A 24,622-nucleotide genomic window follows, 5' to 3' on the forward strand; every position below is an offset into this window, starting at 1 on the left:
AACAAAGAAATATTTCAACATATAATGATTTATACATATATTTTTCAAATTTTTCCCCAAAGTACACTCATTTCTATGCATCTCACTGTGTGGCCGACATGAGGGCACCCCCACCTGCGTATGGCTGCTTTTCTCATCTGTGACATCAACATATTCATAAATACTCTTTAAATATCTCATTGAGGAGGGGGTGGGGGAGAAGGTGAGAAAAATAAATCACATATTTACAACATGGGGCAATAAATGAGCCGTCAAAGCCATTTTCCTGACAACCGCAGTCTGGCCGCTTTTTTTTTTTTTGTACAAAAGATAAACTGTTTGCATCTGCAACTACACTTGCAGCTCGTTACAATCTTTTAGACAGCCGCCTGACTTCACAGTTTTCGCTATGCAAAGGCTGTCTGCTTACTCGCACTGCTACAATACTAGGATACTACCATTTGGCGCATACATATATAATACAGAGAGAGAGAGAGAGAGAGAATGCGGCTGTTGATTTAATTGGTTCTCTGACATGCAGGGACAAGTCAGCACCATTGGTCAATTCTTAAGGGAGGGAGCGCATGCGTGCTCAGTCATTTGTACCACCGGATGATGTCCGATGACGTTGGCAACTGGAATGACGTAAACACCAAGACAAAGCGTTTGTCGGTTTTTAAGAACATGAGTTGGTCCTCCTCGAAGGGCAAAATATGACGTGCGCACGGCTGAGTTTTAGCGGTCGTACTCCCCTTGCGGCTGCGCCATCACAGTCAGTTCATGTCGATGGTGTTGAAGACCCACTCGGTGAACTTTTTGAGCTTGGCCGAAGCGCTGTACGACTCCTCCAGGAGGCGCTGATTGTCTTCGCGCAAGCCCTGGATCTGAATTTGCAGGGACGCCTTGGAATCCTTCTCCTGCAAGGAAGAGAACACAGTGAACACTTTCCTCTGTTAGTTGCTGAAAACGTACCTGTCGGTCAGCATGTTGAATACAAAAGTCTTGATCTGGCGCCATCTGGTGGCATCATGGGGCCAAGCAATTATGTTGAACTGAGAGGAGGCGTTTCATTTAGTCAGACTATAGCCTGATAATAGACAAATGTTGCGCCCATCCTGTTTCATTTCATTTTTCTTTTTAAGTCTGATGCTGATGCTGACTTTGGGCAGGAAAAAAAAACACCAATTAGGGATTAATCGGACGATTAATTTAAAATAGAAATATAATGTAGAAAATATATATACTTTTTCCTCCCAATGAATATATATTCCAGTAAATATATTGCTAAAAACAATAAGTTTCTATATATCCCACGGCAGCAGTTTTCTTTAAAACTGCATGAAATTAATCGTAATTTTCTATGACCTTTTTCTTAATTTATTCATAAAATACACGTTTTGAATAGAACACAAAGTAAATTGAAATAACAATAAATATATAAATACATTGAAACACAAACATCCAGAGGCAGGAAAAAAAAGTTTTAAGGTAGTTTAATGTGTGTCATATTTAACATAAATCATACAGTATGTTTGATTTATGTTGCACTGTTTTTATAAGATCATGGTATAAAATTCAGAGTATAAATAATGAGACCGGTGTTACTTGTGGACAACTGCTTTAAATGGTTAGAGTACAGCAAGGTCAAAACGCAATTGTGCAAACATCGGCCACTTGGCTGATGATTCTGTAGCAATGTTTGAAGGGCTGTAATCGGCTGATTTGGTTCAAGTCCGGAATAAATTAATTCACTCGATATTACTTCCTAAATTCAAATCGGGCACCGCTTGCAGGGAAACGACCGTTCGATTGTGCAATAGTGTCATTCAGCAAAAGTTGTCAATCCACCTCACCTTTTTCAGGTCTTCCTGTAGCGCTTTTACCATCGACTCCAGTTGGCTGACTTTCCCCATTAAACATGCTGGTGTCTCGCTGTGCAAAAAAAAAAAAAGAAAAGAAAAAAAAAAGTCAAACAACATTAACGCGGACGAACTTTGGCACTGTTACAAGTGTTTTAAAACAGAGCTATTTCACAGCACAGTTGAGTCCTGGATACTAAAATCCGCCCCTGGTTTCGGTCTACTGATTCAACAGCACAGCAAATTCTATTTTCTCAGCAAGTGGCCTGCGCCGTTTAATTACTTAACTGCAGAAAGTATAGCAGTTCTATTCAGGAAAGGCCCTTTTTTAAGGGATAGGTCATTTTTTTAAGGGAAAGGGATTTCTGTTTGGCGATGTTTCCATGTGCCACATACACACAGCAGAGTGTACGAACTTGCTGCTCTACAAGCCAAAATTATTTTGTTGTCATCTTTGATTGACAGACGGATATGAATTGAATTGAATATTCATTTTCTTATGTTTTTTGTTCTGTGAAACCTATCCCAAGCATTGTTTTGCCCGAAATGTCTTTAGATATCCACGAGATGGCGTCAAAGCCTTTTTTTCATAATACAGTTCTACATTGATGTCAAGAAAGCATGTTTAAGTGTTCAATATCAAATCATAGACACATTTTGGATGTTGGGGAGTAGCCGGGTTTAACCTCGGTTGTTAGCGGAAGATTTTTATGAGAGTCTTCACTCCATGTGCATGCATATGTGTGCTTCCAGTGTATTCTTTTCAAAATCAAATAATTTATTTTTAAGGGTTATGTAAGATGATTATTAAATTGTTTTGGGATCATATTTTGTGTTACATTTGGACTTTAAACTACAGTATTAATATTTTAACATCGACATTTACTGTATTGGATGATTTGGCACCATTGTACTGATGGATGGATTCCTAGATTTGCACTCTCTCATGTAACTAATTGAGGAAAGAAAAATATTAGAATATATTAATATAGAGAAATATATTATTGGAATGAAAAAAGACCTAATGTCAAATGAATCTGGGAGACTGTTTACATCCTTCGGAAGGGACTCCTCTTTTGGTTAGCAGCCCGCTTGTGTTTTTAATGTTGGTGGAAGTAATAAAGTCCCACACGTACAAACACACTGATGTAATTTTACAGTTTGTGGGCATCAGTCATCAAAGTAATTGCAGCTTTTCTCATTTCGGATGAGGTGTTTATATTTCCAGGTGGGAACTTGCAGTCAGTCAGCAAGTAAGACACAAGGGGTCCCAATTTGATGAAAGGAAATGAACTCTGCGGCCACAGAGGTGGACACCAGTATATAAACGCAAGTAGTCCAAGGCCAGTGACTCGATCGCCCTTACCCAGGTGAAGGCTGTCTCAGCGGGGCCGCCTGAGGCTCAGCCTGCTGAGGGCTGACACCCGCAGGGCCCTCGACTACGGCGTTCTCCTCTTGGGCCGCCAGATAGACCAATCTCTGCTCTGTAGGAACCAATGCACACAGAGATTATTAGGAGAAGTGCCTGGGAAGCGCAAAACAAAGAAGTCCAACAGTGAACTCCTTTGCGATTGGTCCGGCATGAGCATCATCAGTCCAGGAGGTTGTTGGTTTTCCGCTTAGTTTGGTTCCTTCTTGCATGGCAAACCTACGCAAATGTAGTAATCAAGTACCACTTATTCCCATTCAATCCCATGGAATAAATCTTACGCCGCTGCGCTATATTGCGCTAATAAATTCACTGCACGTCAACTGTAAATTCAAAATGTGAAACATTTGTCGACACAAACACTTCCGGGCCATAAATGTAAAACATCCAAATGAGGAACAAGCAAGCGGCAACTGAGCGTGCCTTCATATGCTGCGCGGTGATTGGCGACATCGTATTGAAATCTCCCAACTTTGAGCCTACCCTCAAAGGCCTTGGCGGCATCAACCAGGTGGGCCCAGTCCAGAGGGCCATCTGTCCTGGTGTCAGGAAGGGGCATCAGGGCAGGATCCTGCGCTTGCTGCTTAGCCCTCTCTTGCTCCAAGTCGCTGCTCTCCGGAGCAGATAGGTTACCTGGAAAAGAGGAAGCGTAAAAGTCAAACCCCCCCGCTGCCCTGTTTCTTCGCTGTTGAGCGTTATTTAGACGACGTGTACCCAGAGATTTGTGCGACGTTCGGCGGCTGGCGGCGTTGCGGGCGGTGGGTGAGCGCGGCACGGTCGAGCAGCTGAAGAGAAGGTCAGTGGGGGTGTCGCGCTTGTCGCTCGAGATGGAGCCCCTCTGCCCACTGTAGATGCTCTCATCTGACAGGGTCCTCTGGAGGGGACGCCGGGTAGGCGTCGATGCAGGAAACGGCTTTCGAGGGGAAAATAAATAAATAAATACACTCGTAATGATTTGTTTCATAAAATATGAGTAAATGTAGTTTAGTGCCTTGAGATACATATGTCATTCATTCCTTGACCATGCTTGTAACCCAAATCATATCTTTCTCCACTAAAATTATTGTAAATGCCATTAATGACCCCCCCCCCGCCACAAAACAAAAAAAGTTTTTTTCAAGGAGTAAAATAGTGCTCTATAATGCTCGACTTTCTAAAAACATACAGTGATAATACATTTAAATAGGATTAAAATGAACTCAACCGCTTTTTACAGAAATGTTCCTTCAATTCACATTGTGCTGCTCATACTGGGCATACGGGCGATATAAGCCATACGGATGTACAATTCTATACCAATCATTATTTTTCATGTAATTTCAAACTGATCCCACAGCATTATCCTTAAAATGATGTGATAAGGTCAAGTGAATTAATTTGATCCAGGTACTAATTTTTAAGCTGATAAGAGAGCCACCAATAATGCGACAAAAAACAATTCTCAGCAATTTTAAACACTGGAAGGGGAGAAACTGATGACACAAGAAACAGCAAAGATGTTTTCAGGGCAATACTGCAACCTAGTGGCCGTTGAAAGGAATTACTGGAATTCAGCATTGTGCAGCGGGTGCAGACTTAAAAAAACTGTACTCAAAGAAGGTTGTGCAATGATGAGGAAAAAAAATACTAAAATCACGATTAACAAAAACAATTATTCATCAATTTCAAGTGTTCAAGTCTCTTGCATTTTCATTCTGCTACATCCGCATCTTCGAACAATTGGGATAGATTCATTTATATGCTCATCGAGTCCCCCGCGTCATGTTTGATATGTTTTGAAGAGCAAGTTTGGCATCACTTTCCAGAACATTTTGTTTGCACTCCAACAACTTTTAGAAAACTATTGTTTGAAAAGACCTCCGATGCGTAAAGTTGAGAGTGGATTTGCGAAGTGCAAACATTGACACTGTGGTGTCGTCTCATGGCAGGCTTCCTGTTTGAGCCCACCGGAAACTTGTAAAAGTTCCACATAATGTCAATGACATATTGGTGTTCAACTTCGGAGGTACCATTGTAAATTGTTGCATTGATCCCGAAGTTTAAGATCTGCGTGTATACCTTCTCTTCAGTGGTGGTGGGGGGAGGGCTGTCAAGCATGATAAGCTTCTTCAAGTCTTCTTCCAAGCTGGACTTGGCAGTGTGCCGCTGGGGTGACTGCGAGCCCCGCAGGTTGGCTCTGAGCTGTGGCTGACTGACCAGTAGACCATCACTCTGGTGCCGTCTAGACAAGAGGAGCAAAAAAATAAATAAAAATAAATAAAAAAAACGCATTAATTCACTGCCGCTGCAACTGTTCTCTCCTTATGGCTAAAAGCATCCCAGGGATATTTGTACACATAATTTCACATACCCTGGCCGGAACTTGCAGATATATATATTTTTTTATTATGTCAACTGACTGAACGGAGACCATCTGATTATTTTCATTCTGGCTACCGGTTATTTAATGATTGTGTGCTATTGATTTGAATCCCATTAAAAATAAAATAAATGTGTTTGCATAATCACTCGGTTTTTTTTAAGAATGGTACACATATTTATTTCTAAATTCGGGCAGAGTATGTAAAATTGTGTACACAACTCGATACGCTAGGTCTGTAAATGGGATGCAAAAGAAACTCAAAGCTGGTTTGGGATTTTTTTTTTTTTTACCTCCGTTTCGCTTTTAACATACAACAAAAATAAAACAAATATGGTGAAACAGGACATTGTTATTATATTTACATAATGAAGATGTTCCTATCGCAAATTTTGTGGAAACACAGATCAGATATGGAATATCATACATACAATACACATTTTATGGAATGCGCCGTTTAATTTCAAAAAAAGAACAAAATCAAAATAAATAAAATCACAATTATTCTTAATAAAACAATCCATTCTAAATAGTAAAATGTGATCTCACTACATTTTTCTAATTCATCAAACATTTTTTATATCACCAGGAATATTTTCCCAGCATGAGTTCATAAAAAGTTTTTTAAAAAACTAAAAAAAAAAACCCTCTCAGCCCAATCCAACATAACTCATTTCAAAAAACGCAAATTAAAATTTTGAAATGCAAGACTAGCTCTCAGAGGTGGTGCCCACATTAGGAAAAGAAGGGTGGGTGGCTGTAGCATGACAAGTCAGCCATACATCAAGTAAAACAGCAGAAGGCAGTAGAATGCATCTTTCTTTCTCCCCCCTCCCCCCTTCCTCTCCGCTCCCCTGAATGAGAACTTGGACCAGATGCATTTTTAAGTAGACGGAGAAAACTTACTTCCGAGAGCTGCCAAAGTCGATAGAGTTGACGGTCCCTCCGGGTTTCTTCCAGCCGATTAAAAACTTTGAGGTGGCGCCTTGCCTCGGGTAGAAGGTCTTGGGCCCCGGGGAATTCTGGGAGGTGGGTGAGGTGTCGGTTGCCGGTTCCTCCTGGTTTCCCGAGGGGCCAGAACTCAGTGTGCTGCTGTGGACAACAGAAGGATAAGAGCCGATTGAAATGGACGTCATAGATACATTAATAAAAAAAAGAGAGACAGACCAAAAGGGCTGACATGACGATAGCAATAGACAGTTTAAGTGTTTTAATATTACCGTTTACTTCCGTGTTTCCTTTTATGGATATAGTTATGTGCAATTTGTCAGTCTGTACATCTGGGTTATTTCATTTATTCCATGAATGTTAACAGTCTTCTCTGATATGCGCCACTAGAAGCTGAATCGTAATGGACACTTGGAGCTGCAGTGTACAATAAATCCAGCCTTATTGTGTGCTGAAGCTATCTACTTGCTGCTGTTAAAAAAAAAAAGAAAAAAAAAGCTATATTCGAGCATTGCGCCATGAATAAAGGTTCACTCTACTGTATTAAAAGAGGCAAGTGGATAAAAGCACAGTGAGAGTGCAGTTCTAGTTTTAGTTCAGAATTTCCTTCATTGACGATGTGGAAAATGAACAATCAATTCATCAACTGATGGAAATATTAGCCCTTCAGCCGAAGCCATTTGGGATCGGCTACATCTCCCCCGCGACCCTAATGAGGATAAGCAGCATAGCAAATGGATAATAATATCCATCCATTTTCAGATCTGCTTTATCCTCACAAGATTTGTGGGAGATAATATGTCTACATACTGTGTGTGTGTGTGTGTGTGTGTGTGTGTACATATATATATATATATATATATATGTATGTGTGTGTATAATTTTTTTTTTTTGCTGGCAGAAAATACTAAGGAGAGTATGTTTTTCCCACTTCCATGTTCCAAAGAAAGTGATCTATGTTCTGCTCAAAAAACATGGTAGCAGATAAGCGATTATAAATGCAAAATATCATCTTTCAATTGCGTTAAATGCCCGCCCAAATGCTGCCTTCTTGCTTTAAAGTTGCTTATTCAAATGCAAGAAAGCAGTTGAATGAATAAAAATGTTTCCCTCGCTGCATGCTGATTAACTGAGCCATAATAAAAACAGGACGCGGTGTCCTTGCATCTCGCCCATCATCTGCAGAGGCAAAAGTTTTCAAGCCTCGAGTTTTGTATGTGTGTGCGTCTGTGTGTGTGCACGCACGTGCACACATTATAAAACAAAGCCTCCAATGTACACGTTGAGTTATTTCTGGCTGAGTGAAGAAGCGAGGGAAGGGAGCTTTGGTTGATTCAAAGGAAGTGGGATTTAAAAGAGGGGGGGGGCGGGGAACAGTGCTGAGCTCACAGTCTGCTTTTTTAGCAACTTCAAGCATTTCCTTTCTATCATGGATACTGGGGGATAGAGAACGCACACACACACAAACACACATCCATACACAGGCACATCCTTTGTTCAGAACCCAAGCCGCAGAGCGTCTGACTTTTTCACCTGGGATGATGCATGATGAACCGTGCTACCTTGACTAATTTAATTCATTCCATGACCAAGCTGGTAACTCAATCTACTTGTATAACAAATCAATTTTCCCGATTGAAAAGAACTGAAATACCATTAATCCATTTCAGCTGTCCGAAAATCCACATTTTTAACGTTATTCTAATTAAGAAAGACACATCACGATGTTGTATCAAACATAAGAGATTGTAAAAGTGATAGATTGAATTAACAGCACCGGTACGCATGCTCCATACCATTCATTGATTTAAAAATGTAACATTATATGGAGCGTTCAACTACAAAGCTATAAATATAACTGAAAAGAACAACTAATAACAAGTAAAATATAAATCATACATTAAAATAAAAGTAACAATAAATAGATTCATGCTGTGTCCTCTTTGGCCTCTGAGGGGCAGTGTGGTCCACACTGGGAGATACACTGACAGATATAAAAAGAGTAGAATAAGAAAGTGGCACACTTTATTCAGATCGCTCCTTTTTCATATCATATGAAGTATATATCCCCTTGAGTATTGTTATATTAACTGTTGTGTTCCTACAGCTAATTTTTGCGAGCCGGTTTTTCGATTGACTGCTAGCATTAAGCTGGCAGCATTTCAATACAAAATGTGGCACCATTGTTTATGAAATACATTTGAGGACAAAATAACATGACAGCAAATGCACACCTGGAGTGGGAGGCGGAGTCACTCAGGGGGTAGGAAGCGTCGTCAGGAAGGCCTGACGGGCTCTTCAATGGATTCTCATCACCTCTGCCAGCAGGAACGAGGGAGTCAGGAGCGGGCAGCAAAGAGTCAGCCCCTCTCTGCCCGTCTGTCTCGTCCTGCCACGGGACGCCGTCCACGGCCCTGAAGGCGGCGGTGGAAGAGGCCGTGCTGCTCTGCGTGGCGGTGAAGGACGTGGCGTCGATGCCGCTGTCGGTGGACGTGCCCTGAAGGTAGGCGCTGAGCTCGAGATCACCGCGCACTCCCGACCGTGAGCCCGCCTCGTACCACTTGTCGTCGCTGTGGGTGGAGCTTGAGGCATTGCTTGACAGTGTGTTGCTGCTGGACTGGCTGGAGGAATATGGGGCGTCCACCTGTGCGAAACGCAAGACAGAAATGTTTTAGATGTCAGATTCTCAGTATGCACAGTCGGATTCAGTTTCGACGACAGTAATTTGCTGTTAAAGAAAGTGACCAACATGATATCAGCTGTGGAGAGTGTAGGTCTGAACAATTTAGAAAGATACTTTGTGATCCCCCCCCCCCCCCCCCCCACATTGGGACTGTGATTTAATATGCAACTTTTTTCATGTATTTTATATGAAAACACGCAATACATAAATCTTGATGACAATAAAAAAAAAAGCAAAAAAAAGGTTAAGCTAATGCTAAAGAAAAGGCTAGCATGAATTAATTTAAAAGAGTTCTCTTCAGACAGAGTCTCTTCCTCAATTTGCGTTAACTTACTAAACACTTTGACTTGAGGTCTTGCGTTCACTATGTCAACTTCACAAAATTCTACCATAGAAAAGTCAGTCAGTCATAAATCATATTACAATAATAAATGCAACCACACACATTTGTGGCTTTATCTTTTCAACACTTTTTTTTCAAATATTCATGAAAGAATGATATGAAAACAAGTGGACTGCACATTTTAAGAACTGAAATTATACAGACACTATACATAAAATCTAAATTACCGGTGTATATTATATTTATTGTTTGTTTGTTTGTTTGTTTATTGAACATAAAACATATATACAGTAATAATTTGACAGAAAATAAGGTAGATAAAAAAAGTAAAACATTTACGCGGACTAAATGTGATTTCACACTCAGGAAAGTCAAAATGGTTTATGTGTCCTACTCACTTTAGCACTCTTGCTCGGTGAAATATGTCCACTCTGCTCTGGTGGCTGAAGTCGAGGAATGAGCGCCTTTGAAGCTTCTGCCGGCGGTGACACAGCAGACAAGAAATTTCTCCTTGTTGTATCATGTCACTTTTTATTCAAACACTGCCATAAAAAAAAGACTCAATCTTACCGTGAGTGTTTTTTTCCCCCTGTCTACATGCTACTTCACTCTCGCCATTTCGGGACCAAGCGGCTCCTGTGCTGGAGCCCATTTTGATGGCACTAGGCAACAGTCGCGCCGATGACACAGGGGACTGACAGTTGTTGTTATTAAACCTAGAAGAGAGGCACCATGGGTATTTACGAATCGACAGATGCTTTGCTTTCTTTCTCCCAAAGTTGTTCAAATTTCAAAACACATTTTCCCATAGAGCCGCGCGATGACCTACTGTTGAACATATCGGCTTCAAAGTTTCTGAGGTTGAATCAACACTTGCCTAACATGCGTGCTCGGTTCACTGAAGACTAAACTATGCATAAGTGTGCAAGCGTGTATGCCTGTTCATCTATTTGTGCCCTGTGATTGGCTAGCGACCAATCCAGGGTGTACTTTTGGGGCACAATAAGATTTTGGTTGAAGTCTAAATTGTACAACTTTGGAGGTTCCACTACTTTGTTGGTACAGCAAAATAACAAAAACAAAAAGCAAGAAACAAACAGCTATTTTTGTGTAAACAGGAACAATGCATTCATGTTCTGTGTGGGAGCCGTAATAATTGCCGCAGCCCGTTACATAATTCCCCTGATGATTGATTTTTATCATCATTTTTATGGTGAATAATTGGTTTTGTATGTAGAATGTGGATTTTGAGTTTGAAAACTGTGAGATTCAAGAAACTGAGAAATGAGCTTACCCCTCAGGCATGGACTTCTGCCTCCAGTGGTTGGAGCTCATGTTGTCAGTGTAGGGGAGGGCAGAGGCGGAGTTTGTGTTGTGAAGCGTGCGGCCCATCACAATTGAACAGGCAAGGGCGTAGTTTTCATTTCCAGGTGAATATCTGTGCGGAAACAAGACGATGCCACACAGCGGTCAGATGCAATACCACTTTGTCTTTATGTTTGGTCACTTTGGGTTTATAGGCAACCTTTTGGGAACTACGGGTCGACCGTCACTGGACACACTGCGCGACATGGCAGCAGAGGTGCCGACGTCTGATGGAGGGGCCTTGATTAGTGTACCACCGGAGCCCGCAGGCCGCGTTTGAGGACTGGAGGATGTTCTCGGCCACTTGGTGTTGCTGTTGCTGGCCGGGCGGAAGGGGAACTTCAGCTCATAGGGCATTCCCTCCTTGTGGTTCTTGTAGTCCACTAAGGGCATGTGATAGATTTCCGAGCAGCCTCTGTGGAAACAAAATGCTTGGATGCATTCTTTTGTGCAACAGTAAAAATGGTGGTGGTGGCGTGGGGGGGGGGGGGGGGGGGGGGGCTGAAAATATTATGCTAAAAGTCCAACGACTTGATTAAGCCTTTCAGGGACAGCGTTTACTACAGTGGACTGTATCATTTTATCAGGTTGCAGGGTGCATGAAAGGGTTAAAAGGTCAACCTCAGGTATTATCGAGAGTGTGTCTGTTCAACCTGCGCGGTGTCGAGTCTTCGTGCGGAGGAATGATGACCACTTTGACGGTGACGGATGTCCTGAGGAGGTCGATCATCTGTTCGTGTGACAGCGACGCCACGGCAACCTTGCAGATCTCTACCAGTCGGCTACCCTGCCTCAGCCCGGCCTGCCAGGCGTAGCCGTAGGGCTCCACCTCAGCTACGATGCCCTCGAAGTTGACGTGAAAGCCTAGCTGGCCCAAAGCGTTGCGACGCAGCGTCATTTCTGCGGTCTGACTGCCCTTGGTCAACAGCTAAAATGGAGGATAAATGCAAAAAAAAAAAAAAGATCCAGAATCAGCACCTCCAACTCTAAGATAGCAGGCACTGGAAAAGAGTCAAATGTTTGCTGACAAGCTGAGCTCAGAGACAGACGCAATCCGCCACTGACCTCGAGTCTCTTGACCACCTCTCCAAAGTCTTCTGTGTTATTATTGATGGAACGAAGTGACACGCTTTCACCGCGCTCGTAGAAGATCTTCAAGGAGGCGGGACTTCCGGTTGACCAACCAATCACATCGCGCGTGGCACAATTGAACACAACCGCTTTGGCTTCCTGATCCAGGAGGATTACGAAGTCGTTTGAAACGGCCAAGAGGCATTCACGCTCCGCACCTGCCACCTGGTCTTCGGCGTGAACCTGCCAGGTTATGGCGCCCAGGCTGCGGAGCTCCGCCCCACTGTACGGCCGCACTTTCTCTCGCCGCTTGTGCGCCAGGGAAATGAAGGGAAACTTCCCGGTGGGTTCTACTGGAGTGTTGGTCACGTGACGCTCAGCCAAGTCCCTCAGGTACTCCTGTCGCGTGCGCGTCGCCATGGCGCCAAACTTGTCTGACTTGTGGGCTGCGTTTTCAGCGTTAATGACTTTAGCCAACAGGAAGTCCCTGAAGACGGAGGACTTGGGGAAGGTTACGCCCTTGGGAACGGGTGGACCAAAGGAGGGTACGTCCTGGGAGCGGCTAACTGCCACACTGCGGAGAAAACAAAGGCATACAATAAAAAAAAGTCACTAGTCGAGAAAGTGAAAGTGTCAGAGTGTGTGTGTGTGGGGGGGGGGGGGGCTGGCCTTGAAGAAGTGGAGATGACACTTCTTGAGATGACAAGTTTGCATCCACTTCATTAAACACAGCCATTGGCAGTAGGAGAAATGTTTCAAAGTACGCCTGACTAAACTCAGGATATAAATACTATACATCCCATCCGAGTTGACTTGACAGGGCAGCAGCCAGTGTTGACAACCTGCCACTCTGTGCGCTGCTCTGGTTTGGACGAGTGCCACTGTGGCTTAAGCTAGCAAACGCAAACAGCCTTCATTTCCAACACAAAGACGCAGTTACGCAATCTGTCTTTACAGCCCAGTGTGACGATGGGGCAGCGGTTTAATGCAGCAGATTAGCACCCCGCTGGCCCCAGGCCGCTCCTCTTTATGCTCCGTTCTGGCCCAGTGTGACCCGGATGTTATCGAATGCCAACAGCAAGCTATTAATAATCAGATGACTCAACAAATTGAAGCATAGCCATCAAACACACGGCACGAAACTACATGCGGAATGCATTTTTGTGTGGGTGTAATCTAGTGAAATCCTTGTCATGAATCCAAACCACTCCACCAACAACAACTCAAGGAGTCGGAACTTACCTCCCGGTTCCCTGAATCTTTGCTTGCAATGACAGCTAGAGTGGGCTGCTATAAGTCACTCAGACCAACTCGACAAAACTCCAGACCAACATTTGTCTGCAGGTCATCAGCGAAAGGCAGCCATGGGAAATCCGCTGACAATTAGGAATTAAGCTCTTAAACTGGTGCACAAAGCAAAGGCAAGGGGGGTGTGAGCACCTCTGGGTGGAGTAATTCGACTATTGTCCCACACCTCTCAATTTCAACCAGGATGAAATCCAGGATCAGAATGTCACCCGTTGCATTTAAAAACTCAAAAGTTACTTTCCCAAACAGGAATAAAAGTGTCCATGAGTCGTCCCTCTCTCTCTCAAAAAAAAAAAAAAAGTTTAGTCCGATCTTGACGTGGTTGTAGGTTGCAAGACAGAAGGCACGTTTGACCCGTCCGCTCCTGAGGTAGTCTCGCTGTGCTATGGGAAACTCTGCCCTCCACAATCCTCCCCAATCACATGCACGTTTGGCTCAAGTGAGCACTTCATGCGCATGCCGCTAACTCCTTCAGACCACTCCGTCTCACGCTGCCCAAAGGCAAAGTGGCGGGCTGGGAGTAAAAGGAAGGCGGACGCTTCTATTGTCAGCCTGCGTGAAGAGCGAGCCCCGCAAAGGCATTAGCGAGCGAGGGAGGCAAAAGTATGCGGGAGGGTGCGCAAGTGGCCATGAAAAAAAGGTAAGAGGAGAGAAGGGAGCAGAGGCAGCGACAATATATACACAGTGTGTTTGCTTGGAGGTGTGCCATTCAAACAAGGGAGCGGATATGGTGAGACCAAGAATCGGCTGGGTGAAGAAAGTCGCAGTGCAGTGTTTTCTCTACACGGCCACAAACTCATTTATGGGTCATTCCAGAATTGGAAGTCTTTTTTTTTTTAATCCTCCGATGAAATTTAAAATCATCTACAGAAAAAATGCCCCTATTCTTTTTCAATATTTTTGTTTTAGGTCGTGCGTCACTCAAACCAATGCAACCCTGTTACTCATATCAGAAAAGACAAGTTAATATCAAGTTTTTCTTTTTTTATTATTTAGCTGTATATGCTCCTGACCAGTTCACACAACTGGCATGTACTGTTGCGCAACAACTCTTACATTAGGATTGGTTTGCAGCCCTATTTGCAACCCTGTTACTGTAATGAAAGGATTATCTTACCGTAATTACATCAGTATGTGTCCGAGTGAAAATCTCTGAAGATGAAACTTTAAAACATGACAACATTGTATTTTCTATTCTAACAGTATGTTAATTAAATCAAACTTTACATAATTGTAAAGGATTTATTTATTTTGTTTTTCAGGTGCCTGAGTATCGATAAGAGGGTTGCACCAAGCACATCAGAAATATATGATATGACAAAATAACTCATAAAAAATAATAACCTGATTTTCAAAATGAAATATAATGTCAATGAACAAAAAAAAAACTAAATTGCCCTCCGATTCTTGAATGACCCTGCATGTAGAGAGGAGACGACCATTCCCAGTACAGAACCTGGAGGATGGGATGATGGGCATTGCATTCACTTTCACTGAGACCCATGCCTTCTGGGCTATGCTTTTTGTCTTAATGCACTGCTGAGTGGCGAGGAGCTTACGGGGTTACTCCAAACCATGCAATACTGGGAATTACTTGGAAATATTATGGGTATTCTCAGTTTCTGGATACAGCATGGACTTATTCATAGCTGGTCGTCTTACATCAATCATCTTGTCAGCCTCAAGGTGGTATGCTCAAAATGGACACAGATTCTAAACTGCAGACCTTGGGACGGTCGACTTTACTATATTTTATTTTGTCTTTACAAGCTACAGCATGCATCTTAAACTGAAAAAAATAAACAGTCATGCTAAAAAACACCGGATGCCGAACATGCAATTTTGCTATCCATCCATCCATGCATTTCCTGAACCGCTTTATCCTCACAAGGGTCGTGGGGGTGCTGGAGCCTATCCCAGCTGTCTTCGGGCAGTAGGCGGGGGACACCCTGAACAGGTTGCCAGCCAATCGCAGTGCAATTTTCCTATGCGATATAGTATTACTAGTAACTAAACAGCCTTACCTGTAGCACGTGTTGTCTGAGCAAGGATCGTGCACCCTCACAACGATGAAGACATGTTGAAAGTGAGAGCGAATGGCCTTTGGAGTGAAGGGGTGTGCACCGGGCTCCTGGAACACAATGGTCACGATGTCGTTCCCAATATGGCGCTTTCTCAATAACTGGCCAAAGACACACAAGTAATTGTTAGAAAGGTGTGATGAGATTAGAAAAAAATCCAGATAAATTCAGACACACAACACAAACTTGCCGTATTTACCTGTTGCTTATTATTAGGCGTGTAGGGCAGCAGAGTGGACACATGGAACATGAGCTCGTAGTCCTTGTAGGATGTGTACAGTGAGTGTGTGCCCGTAGAGTCCGCTGAATGGAGTGAAAAAAAAATGAATGGAAAAAGTAATTCTGTCCAGAGCCATTGTAGCGTCACTTCCATACAGCCATCCAGTTTACGCTGGATTCTTATGTTTGAGTGTTGTCGTGAGAGTCACACGGGGATCAATTTCACCGCGTACCGCCGTGCCATCTCGACAATAGTGAGGTATGGATATGTGTTAGCCATTGAATCGTTGTGTTGTTCATGGGTGGCGGGGGTTAGTGCATTGTGATTTGATATTTTCAATTTCCTGTATTATTTCCAGGAGATGCTGAATAATTTATGGGTTAACTCTATTGACTTTTGTGCTGTTCTGGTCGACTCCCAAAAATATGGTGTGCTTGTGTTTTAAATCGTGTTTTTAAATTGAATGCAATCCAAATAAATTTGAGATCTGCATGTGAGTACTTTGGATAATTTTTTTTGTGTCTCCTGCTACGACGGCGATTGAATTTAATGATGGTCAATGGAACAAATTTCTGGGATGTATTTTCGCTAACGTTCCAGAGGGCATTACTGAATGAGTTTTGTTGGGGGGCCCTTAAAATCTTAAAATCCAGCCATTTTCACCAGGATATACAGTACGCACGTGCACTTGCGCGTGTTGACGCCCCCCAAAAAGGTGCATCACTAGTGGGAAGACTAGAGTAATCTCCCACATATTTGCTGTTCCTTAGTCACAAATTCAAATATTTGTTTTTATTCTGTGGAACTCATCCCCATCGGTGGGAACCAATCTGGACAATTTGTGAACAACAACTTAAAAAAAAACAAAAAACAAGCAATTATACTGTTCACAAACTGCCGTTAGGCATGCTGGGAAGTCCTGTGTCAACTCCCCGGGTACTACAATATTCAAGCTGCTCAGTTATGTGATACCACAGCATTGGAGCTGCAGAATGACTGTGGGTGGTCAGTCGTTCAGTAAGGCAGCTGTTGTGCTGCATTCTGGAATTTGTGGTTTGCGTGTCACTACGGCTTCACATCACGCCATTCAAAAGAGATGTTGTGGCGTGTTATGGAATCGGATAGGAGACGTTTTTCAGCGTGTTTTGCTGTCGTTACAACTATCTCAAATTATGATTTTATTTTGCACAAGCATCGTGCAATAGTTTGACTGGTTATTGCTACTTCTGGCAATGGTTAATCTGGCCCTTTGAGTTTTAAAATGTTGGACCCGTTATTGTCTCGCTAGTCGCTTGCACCATTCAGGTAGCACAAATCCATCCCTCCATCCATTTTATGAACCGCTTTATCCTCACAAGGGTGTTGGGGCGTGTTGGAGCCTATCCCAGCCATCTTCGGGCAGTACGCGGGGGACACCCTGAACCGGATGCCAGCCAATCAGAGGGCACACGGAGACGAACAACCATCCGCACTCACGCTTTAGAGCAATTTAGAGTGTTCAATCAGCCTGCCATGCATATTTTTGGAATGTGGGAGGAAACCCGAGTACCCGGAGAAAGCCCACACAGGCCCGGGGAGAACATGCAAACTCCACACAGGATGGCCGGAGCTGGAATCGAACTTGGTACCTCTGCACTGTGAGGTCGACGCGCTAACCAGTTGACTGCCTAGGACAAATCCGTTTGTTTCAAACATATAGTTCTTCTCTATAGCAAAGACAACAAATGTCCTGCATGTAGCTGCATGTGGGGCTGGATGTGGACCGTGGGCCAATAGTTTGACACATATGCTTTTGAGAGTGTTTACTTTTAGTGTCCAGCTGGGCTCTGTACTTGGTGAAGCCCTTGAGGCGAACCTTCTCCCCTAACAGCTGCAGGAACTCCTCCAGGGCGGGGCCCGCCATCTCGTTGTTGTACATCTCTTCCTCTGTGCTCTGGCCGGCTCGGCAGTACATCACCCCCACCTTTACCTGGAAACTCAGCTGGGAATAAAAACACACAAAGCAATTTTTTCCCCAAGACTGTAATTGAAGGTACTTCCTGTGGTGTTTTTGAAGAACTCTTACTCCTTGCTCGTCCAGTTTCATCAGCTGCTCTGTGACTTTGGGGGTGTTGAGGGCCAGTCGGAGGCAGGGCAGGTCCAGCTCTGGTAGAATGTACTCCAGGACCTCTTTAATAGGCAGCCCTCGGGCAGTGCCATGCTTGGAGGTGGAAAGCACCGCATCCTCCAAGATCGAGCCTCTCAGTGTTGTGAGCTGAATGGACAAAAACAGCGGGCATGGAGGAGATTAAAGACAGAGTAGAATGAATGCGCCGCAAAAATCTGTGCTTTGTTTTTTATTCTTGGAGAATGAGATACTGTGATAACAAAATTCCTCCCCGAACATCAGAAAAATATACCGGTGACTTAAAACAACAAAAGCGGAAATCAGGAAGAGGTCGGAGTCGAAATCATCTCAGTACACAGAGTCTGTATTGTGCAGTCCTTTGGAGTCTGAACTCAATCACTTTGCGATCATACGCAGCCCGAATACTTTCTCGATTACAGGCCGTGTTCACAATGAACCCGTGCTCACCATATTTGGGAGGCACACGAGAAGCGGTTACTCCAGTCATTATGCGTGTGTGCGCGAGGGTCGAGGGGCGGGGTTTAATCACAAGCACCTGTCCGCAACAAACAAGCCTCTGCCTGGTAACCGTTAGGAGCTGTCTGACAATGGTCATGGGTATCGCTTTGGGAACATTGTGGAGCACAGGTGTCAAAGTCAAGGCCCGGGGGTCAGATCTGGCCCGCCATATCATTTTATGTGGCCCGGGGGTCAGATCTGGCCCGCCATATCATTTTATGTGGCCCGCGAAAGCAAATCAAGCATGTCAAGTTCCATGATGCTTGCTGAAGTCTGAACCAAAATTTCAAATTGTCAAATATAAGCCACAATAACAGTCGTTATTCTTGACTTCTGATTTTAAAACTAGTTATCCATCAATTTATTGTGTGCTGCGTATATAATACGTGGAGGTCATTAAACATTTATACGGTTTCCCAAAATTTATAACGGCCCTCCAAGGGAATCCGGAAGTACAATGTGGCCCACGACAAAAATGAGTTTGATACCCCTGTTGTAGAGCATAAAAGGGCTTTGCCAAACTTATATGCAGCAAATTTGACACATCATTTTCTCCGGCTACCACAGAGGAATTAAACCTGGATGCATGGATGGGGAACGCCTTTTCCCACTGCAAGGTCCCTTCTTAGCTCAAAAGGACTGGACTCGATATGGCTGCTTTTCCCATTGGCTTACGGCAAGCAATGTGACTGACCTCACTGGTTCTGAAGATGAGGCGGTAGTTGTACTGCTGGCCGTGCTCCTTGTCGTCCTCCAACTTCTCTCTGCGCAAGCTCACCGCTACTGGACCTACAGCGTCATCCATCCCAAAGTAGTTCCAGTGTTCTGAGGCAGAGGAAGCATTGAAGGTGAAGGATTACAGTCAAACCATATTTATCGCAGAGGATGTGTACAAAAAATACAGAATACACGATACAGACAGATCATAAACAAAAAACACGTTTGCATAGTTTTACAACATACACGTTTTAAAAGCTTTTTTCAAGCACATTCAGAACACATTTAAACACAAATGTACAGAAAAAGAGGAAAGGTCCGTATTTTAGACCATATTTCATTGATATTTCCAATCTGTGATTTGCATTTACCCCTTAAGTAGAAGAACGTCCGATAGTAGTAAGCACCAAGGTCCACGTGCTCCACGATGTACTGTTTGGACTTTTCGCTGAGTGTGCTTGGGCCCTCCTTCGGTCCCTCCAGCACGGCGACACCAGCATTGGTGCAATGTGTGCTAACGGCGCTTTCATACATGTTTCCTTCTCCGTTCAAGGTCCCACAGCTACCTGCTACACCACCCACAAGTCCGTAATGGCCTCCCCCGTTTGCTCCCAGTCTGTGCCTCCCGTTGCCGTCTGCGCCGACCTCATTTCGGAAGCACGGGCAGCTGAGCAGCATCTCGTTGCTCTGTTCGTCGCCCGAGTCCAGGCCAGGGCTTTCTCGGGAGTTGAGGTCCTCCTGGCTACTGCTTGGGGAGCTGTACGGAAGGCTGTGCGTGGATGAAAGGGTGGAGGTAGCCGAAGCAACGGCGGCGGCAGAAGCCCCGGTGGTGATGTTGTTCTTCCTCCTGCCCGCGTTCTGCCGCAACTGACTCACTTCGTTGAGGTCAAACAGCATGCTCTGGACGTCATAGTGGGCGAAGCCTTTCTGACAGACCCACGGCTTTAGCGACGGCCCCGTCTCCTCCATTCGACTGTCCTCCACATCCGATCCTGCTCGCGGCGAGTCAGACTCGCCCCGCACGCTACGAAGCTTACGAAATATAGACTCGCCCCCGGTCTCCGATTTCGTGCGTCTCTTTGGAGGTTTCTCCCTGTCCTTAGGCTTCGGAACCTGGCCGTCCGTGGCATTCTCCGACAGGTCAATGGTGGCCTGCTTGGGCCGAACATTCAGCATGTCCTCCAGTCGAGCTGGAGCTGGGCTGCGCTGGTCCACTTCGCCTTGGTAGCCTTTAAGCATTTCAAAGAAGCTTTCACCAGCAGCCCCGTGCTGGTCTATTGAAGATGTGCTGCCATACTCGCGGTGAAGAGGGGACCATTTGGTACCTAGTGGTGGACCCCAGTCCTCCCCGCTGTCTCCGCCGGCTTCCATCTCACTGATGGTCATGTCGCTGTTGCTGCGCTGATGGATTCGCCTCGGTTGTGGGTTCCGGCGCGGCGGACCTCTGTGGTCTCCTGGTGCCCAATACTGAGTGTCTGTGCAATAGTTGTTAGCCTGGGCCTGCGTTCGATTCTTTAAAGTATTGTGGATATTTCGCAGCATTGACGAGTCCTGAGGGCTAATAAATGATCCTAATTTAATGTGATTTTTCAGAGGCACGCTCATGATTTCGGACTCTGCGGTGGAGTGCCACAAGCCCCGAGAAACATCCCTTCTTGGCGGCCAATCGGCCACACGCGCCCGTACGCCCATCTTTGGCACTCCTGTGCTCACAGTGCCATGGACATTGTCCGTGCGGGTCGGCACAACGCCGCCATTGACCATGCGCAAGGGGCGAGGGTAAAACTCATTGGTGGCAGGGACGGAGCCCCCGACGGTGCACTCCATAGGTGGGCGCTTAAGGCTGGTCATGACATGAGTGCCGAAGGCTAAAGGAACTCAGCAGGTCGACATGGCTGCCTCTGGAACGGATTGCTGCTCCCTGACTTCATGAGCAGGTTTGAGTGTCAGCGGGGAAAAAAGGGTGGAAGGGGCAAGCCCGTCACTTGCTCATTCAAGCCTTCATAGCGGTTGTTGAATGGTTTACTTCAAACACAGGCCTGAAAAGACACAAAAAAATAATCATGAGGTACTTGCTCATACTTTTTCCTGTTATACGACAAATACAGTAATTCCCCTGAAAATGAAAAGCAAAATGCTATGTATGCAAATGTGCAGGGAGACAGCTGAATCAGGTGCAATTGTAAAATTTTCAGCGCACATGCACACCTGTGCACCACATAAGTGCACCCCTGCTTTTATTTATATTTGGCCTTGACAGCAACACAATTGTTTTTGACTGCACAATTATTCTTTTTTTTCCTTTTGCACAAAACAGTGTTTTATTGGACAGCAGTGAAATCTTATGATCGCCCAAAAGTTTTGCGCAGTACAGTGGACCCCTGCTATTTGCAGAGGATAGGAACTGGGCAAAATCTACATTTAATTGACAGACACTGAAATGCATTGGACAAAAAAAAAAAAAGCTACTGCTTTAATTTTTACATCTGTCAATTAGGCAATGTTTTATTCACAGCAAACTTTGCAGCAAACTTAGAGGGGTGGAAAAATTACTCAAATAAAAGTAAAAGAAAGTGTTGCAGATTCCACACACATGCCTTCATTTACCGTGCCTTTCCATTTCTCATAAAATAAAAAAAACATTAAATGACATAAGTATAAAGGGGTGCAATAAAGTATTGGGCCAATAGCTTCTGGTACAGAAAGATCCCACAAAATACCCAGTGAAGTGGGCTCTTGCCACAACGATGTGTGCTTTTACAAATATTTACAGATGTGATTAGACATGCGACGGCGTCAGCAGGAGTAACTTCGTCTTGTAAAGTCTTGTCAGTCGCGTGGAAGTGCGTGTGTGTGTGTGTGTGTGTGTGTGTGTGCTTGTGTTGGGGGAAGGGAGTTGTTAGTGGGGGCAAAAAATGACAGATTTTATTGGCCGTGAAAACCGTCAAATGCATTTTGTTAATCAATGACAAGCAATTCACACATGAACAAGAGTGGACAACAGGTCCCACCATCACGAATAACATAAGCACTAGCATAACTGTAGTCCTCTTCTCAATAGGTCTGAGCACAAAAACAATGCGAATGCCAAAGGACTTTCTCATGTATGTTGAGAGGTTACACATGAGAAGAAAGAAAATGATGGCAGACCTCTTCTTAACCATAGCCGGCCGCCATCTCTTTAGCAGCAATGGGCACGGAATTGTAATGCAGAGTTGCATTTTTCAGGATCAAATACCACAAGCTGCACATCAAAAAAGCAAACATCGAGCCAATTTGGTGGTTTGACAGTGGGGGGGGGGGGGGGGGGGGGGTGAGAGTTCTACTGACTGACTGGCTGAGGCTGTGATCCTATTAGCCACAAGCATTCAGCGTGTGACATGGCTGCAGCAGCGACGCATTCGCGTGGCGCCATCAGCAACATCACCGCTAACTTTATTTAAGCTAGTACGCGGGCACGGTCCTATCCAGGCGGTGCGGCTTCTCGTTAGGTGTTCATTATTATGTGCTCGTCAAGTAATCAGAGAGTTTTGCATTGAAAGATACAATAAGAGAAGGCGCGATACACAAAGTACTTTGTCGCTACTCCGAATAGATACAGTATACTCTGGTACACTACGTTTTGGACACAGTAATTCATTAACTGATTATTATACCAATCTCTACAATGCACTAACCATAACGCACTTGTATTCCATGAACTCACAATAACCAAAGCTCATCGTACATGCTACTCTCCTTTCTGTACTGCTAATTCAGCATAGGATTGTTCATGCCATACTGCTGACGGAAGAGCCTCTCTCCTATTTGCTATTATTTACAAGCGCATAACATACATGCAGATGAAGCGTCGAGAGGATGTTTGTGGTGGAAAAACAACACGCAAACGCATGTGGCTGAAAACAGTCCTTATCTCCTTGCTCACAGGCATAATTGGACTAAGGGGGCTGTCATGTTAAAAGGTCTAAATTGACTAGCAGTGTGTGTGTGTATGTGCGTGTGTGTGGACACAGAGTATTTGTCAGAGACAGGCAATTAAAGAGCACTTCTGTGAAACCACCAAAATAACAAGCAATCTCATTTTTACCCAACCCGTGGTCCATAATCCATCCATTCTCCGCTACCCTTTCACAGGTCTGCAGGTCATTTCCCAGAGATCTCGACTGGAGCTGACTAGATAAGTTTAATTAGCTCTGACCTCCCCTTAGGTTGGTTCGAAAGTGAGTGCAGAGAGAAGAGAGCAAAACCAAAAAAACTAAGGCTACGTGCATACGTGGAGGAGTGCCCTCTCCGGGTCAGACAGAATAATTACAGCCATCTGACGACCCAACCTATGAGTGACTCACAAAAAAGGGGAACTTTCAGGAACTTGTGACAAAACGTAAAATGTGGCGTCCGTGGTAGGAGGCAGAGACAAGGCAATGGGCAGGAAACGTGAGTCGTGCGATGAGTAAGGGACAGCCTTGTGTTTTGAGTTACTCAACCCAAAGCACAAGACCTGACTGGTCTTAAATACGCTTCTTCTCAAACTTGGCAGAGAGGTGGGGGAGGGGGATCCTGGTAGCCAACATGTCTTGGAAAGTTGGTGCACCTCTGCAAATTGTTGGACGAGTGAGTCTAAAGTAGGCAAAACCAAGACGGATGTTTCCCGGTTGAATGGGCAAGTGTTTTCAAAGCCGTGACAAAGGACAGGAAAGCTCGCCGTACAAGCTTGTAATTGCTGCAGAGATGAATAGGGCTGAGGGGTTGTTTGGCTGACGCCGCCGCTTTTCAGAAAGGCTGCCTTCCATACAGTCCATGGGCTCGCCATGTTCCCTAATTGTACGCTGCTCGAAGGGCTCGATGGGCCTGATGGGCAGCAGGCACAAAGATCTCTCTGTCCTGGCCCCGGCCAAGAGCGAGGCCTCATTCCAACACAGTGAAGTCTTTGAAAATTGTCTGGCACGGGTACTTTGCTACGATTGTTTACACGAGCGCTGCCAGGAAAACCAGATGAATTAGATGCAAGAGGAGTCGGAGAGATAAGGATTACGCTGTGAAACAAGAATCTCGGAGGGATTTGGTTTGGAATCAGCATAAATGGATCAAACATCTTTCCTTGACGACATCCATTAGGGAGGGGATAAACGATCACGCATGTCGAAAGAAGTGTCAGATGACGGACATTGAGTAAATTGTGTAATTCAATCGGACACTGTCGAATCAACAGCAAATTTTGAGGAAATGACAAAAAAAAAAAACTCTGGGAAAGTTTGCAAAAATGATGAAGGGAGCAGCTTTTGGCAGTCAAGTCAAATTTAAGACCTTGGTTAAGTGGACCACAAAAATGGGTTGATACACATTTCTGCTTCAAAACTATAATTAATACTTTTTAAACGTGATTTAGTGCTACGCAATGTTTGGCCATTTCTGTGCTACCGCACCGACATGAGTTGCTGCGGACACCTTTTTCTGGTGGTGGAGATGATTAGTGTTTGGGGTGACTTTCAACAGAAAACAGGAAAAGAATTGACGGAACCTCAACAGGATAATTGATTCGAAAAAAGATGTGTTTGAGACAGTCCAAGTGGACAGGCAGTTTCAGGAATTCTGCATGAGCACAAAATCCTACCTGGTTGCCCTTGTGCGCACATC

The 24,622-nt window shown here is 44.4% G+C and overlaps 1 protein-coding gene across 4 annotated transcripts in view; it reads right to left on the reverse strand.

Moving 5' to 3' along the window:
* Positions 1 to 10: 10 nt before the first annotated feature.
* LOC147196354 (signal-induced proliferation-associated 1-like protein 1) overlaps positions 11 to 24,622 on the reverse strand; it is a 41,622-nt gene continuing 17,010 nt past the window's right edge. For 2 of the 4 annotated variants that reach the window (XM_086127415.1, XM_086127417.1), the window contains exons 2-21: positions 19,360 to 21,027; positions 18,966 to 19,096; positions 17,711 to 17,899; positions 17,452 to 17,626; positions 15,625 to 15,728; positions 15,369 to 15,526; positions 12,031 to 12,610; positions 11,619 to 11,893; positions 11,126 to 11,380; positions 10,895 to 11,038; positions 10,171 to 10,316; positions 9,999 to 10,075; positions 8,809 to 9,218; positions 6,533 to 6,718; positions 5,326 to 5,488; positions 3,982 to 4,180; positions 3,751 to 3,900; positions 3,205 to 3,322; positions 1,833 to 1,911; positions 11 to 896 (exon numbers count right to left, since the gene is read on the reverse strand). In XM_086127415.1, coding sequence (XP_085983541.1) covers positions 753 to 896; positions 1,833 to 1,911; positions 3,205 to 3,322; positions 3,751 to 3,900; positions 3,982 to 4,180; positions 5,326 to 5,488; positions 6,533 to 6,718; positions 8,809 to 9,218; positions 9,999 to 10,075; positions 10,171 to 10,316; positions 10,895 to 11,038; positions 11,126 to 11,380; positions 11,619 to 11,893; positions 12,031 to 12,610; positions 15,369 to 15,526; positions 15,625 to 15,728; positions 17,452 to 17,626; positions 17,711 to 17,899; positions 18,966 to 19,096; positions 19,360 to 20,839 — 5,163 coding nt within the window. In that variant the 5' untranslated portion in view covers positions 20,840 to 21,027 and the 3' untranslated portion in view covers positions 11 to 752. Of the gene's footprint in view, positions 897 to 1,832; positions 1,912 to 3,204; positions 3,323 to 3,750; positions 3,901 to 3,981; positions 4,181 to 5,325; positions 5,489 to 6,532; positions 6,719 to 8,808; positions 9,219 to 9,998; positions 10,076 to 10,170; positions 10,317 to 10,894; positions 11,039 to 11,125; positions 11,381 to 11,618; positions 11,894 to 12,030; positions 12,611 to 15,368; positions 15,527 to 15,624; positions 15,729 to 17,451; positions 17,627 to 17,710; positions 17,900 to 18,965; positions 19,097 to 19,359; positions 21,028 to 23,075; positions 23,645 to 24,622 lie in introns of those variants that run through there. The other 2 variants (XM_086127416.1, XM_086127418.1) reach the window with 2 other exon arrangements.

The sequence above is a fragment of the Hippocampus guttulatus genome, chromosome 13 (genome assembly GCF_054856545.1).
Source record: "Hippocampus guttulatus isolate MCC_2025c chromosome 13, RoL_Hgut_1.0, whole genome shotgun sequence".
Taxonomy (NCBI): Eukaryota; Metazoa; Chordata; class Actinopteri; order Syngnathiformes; family Syngnathidae; genus Hippocampus; species Hippocampus guttulatus.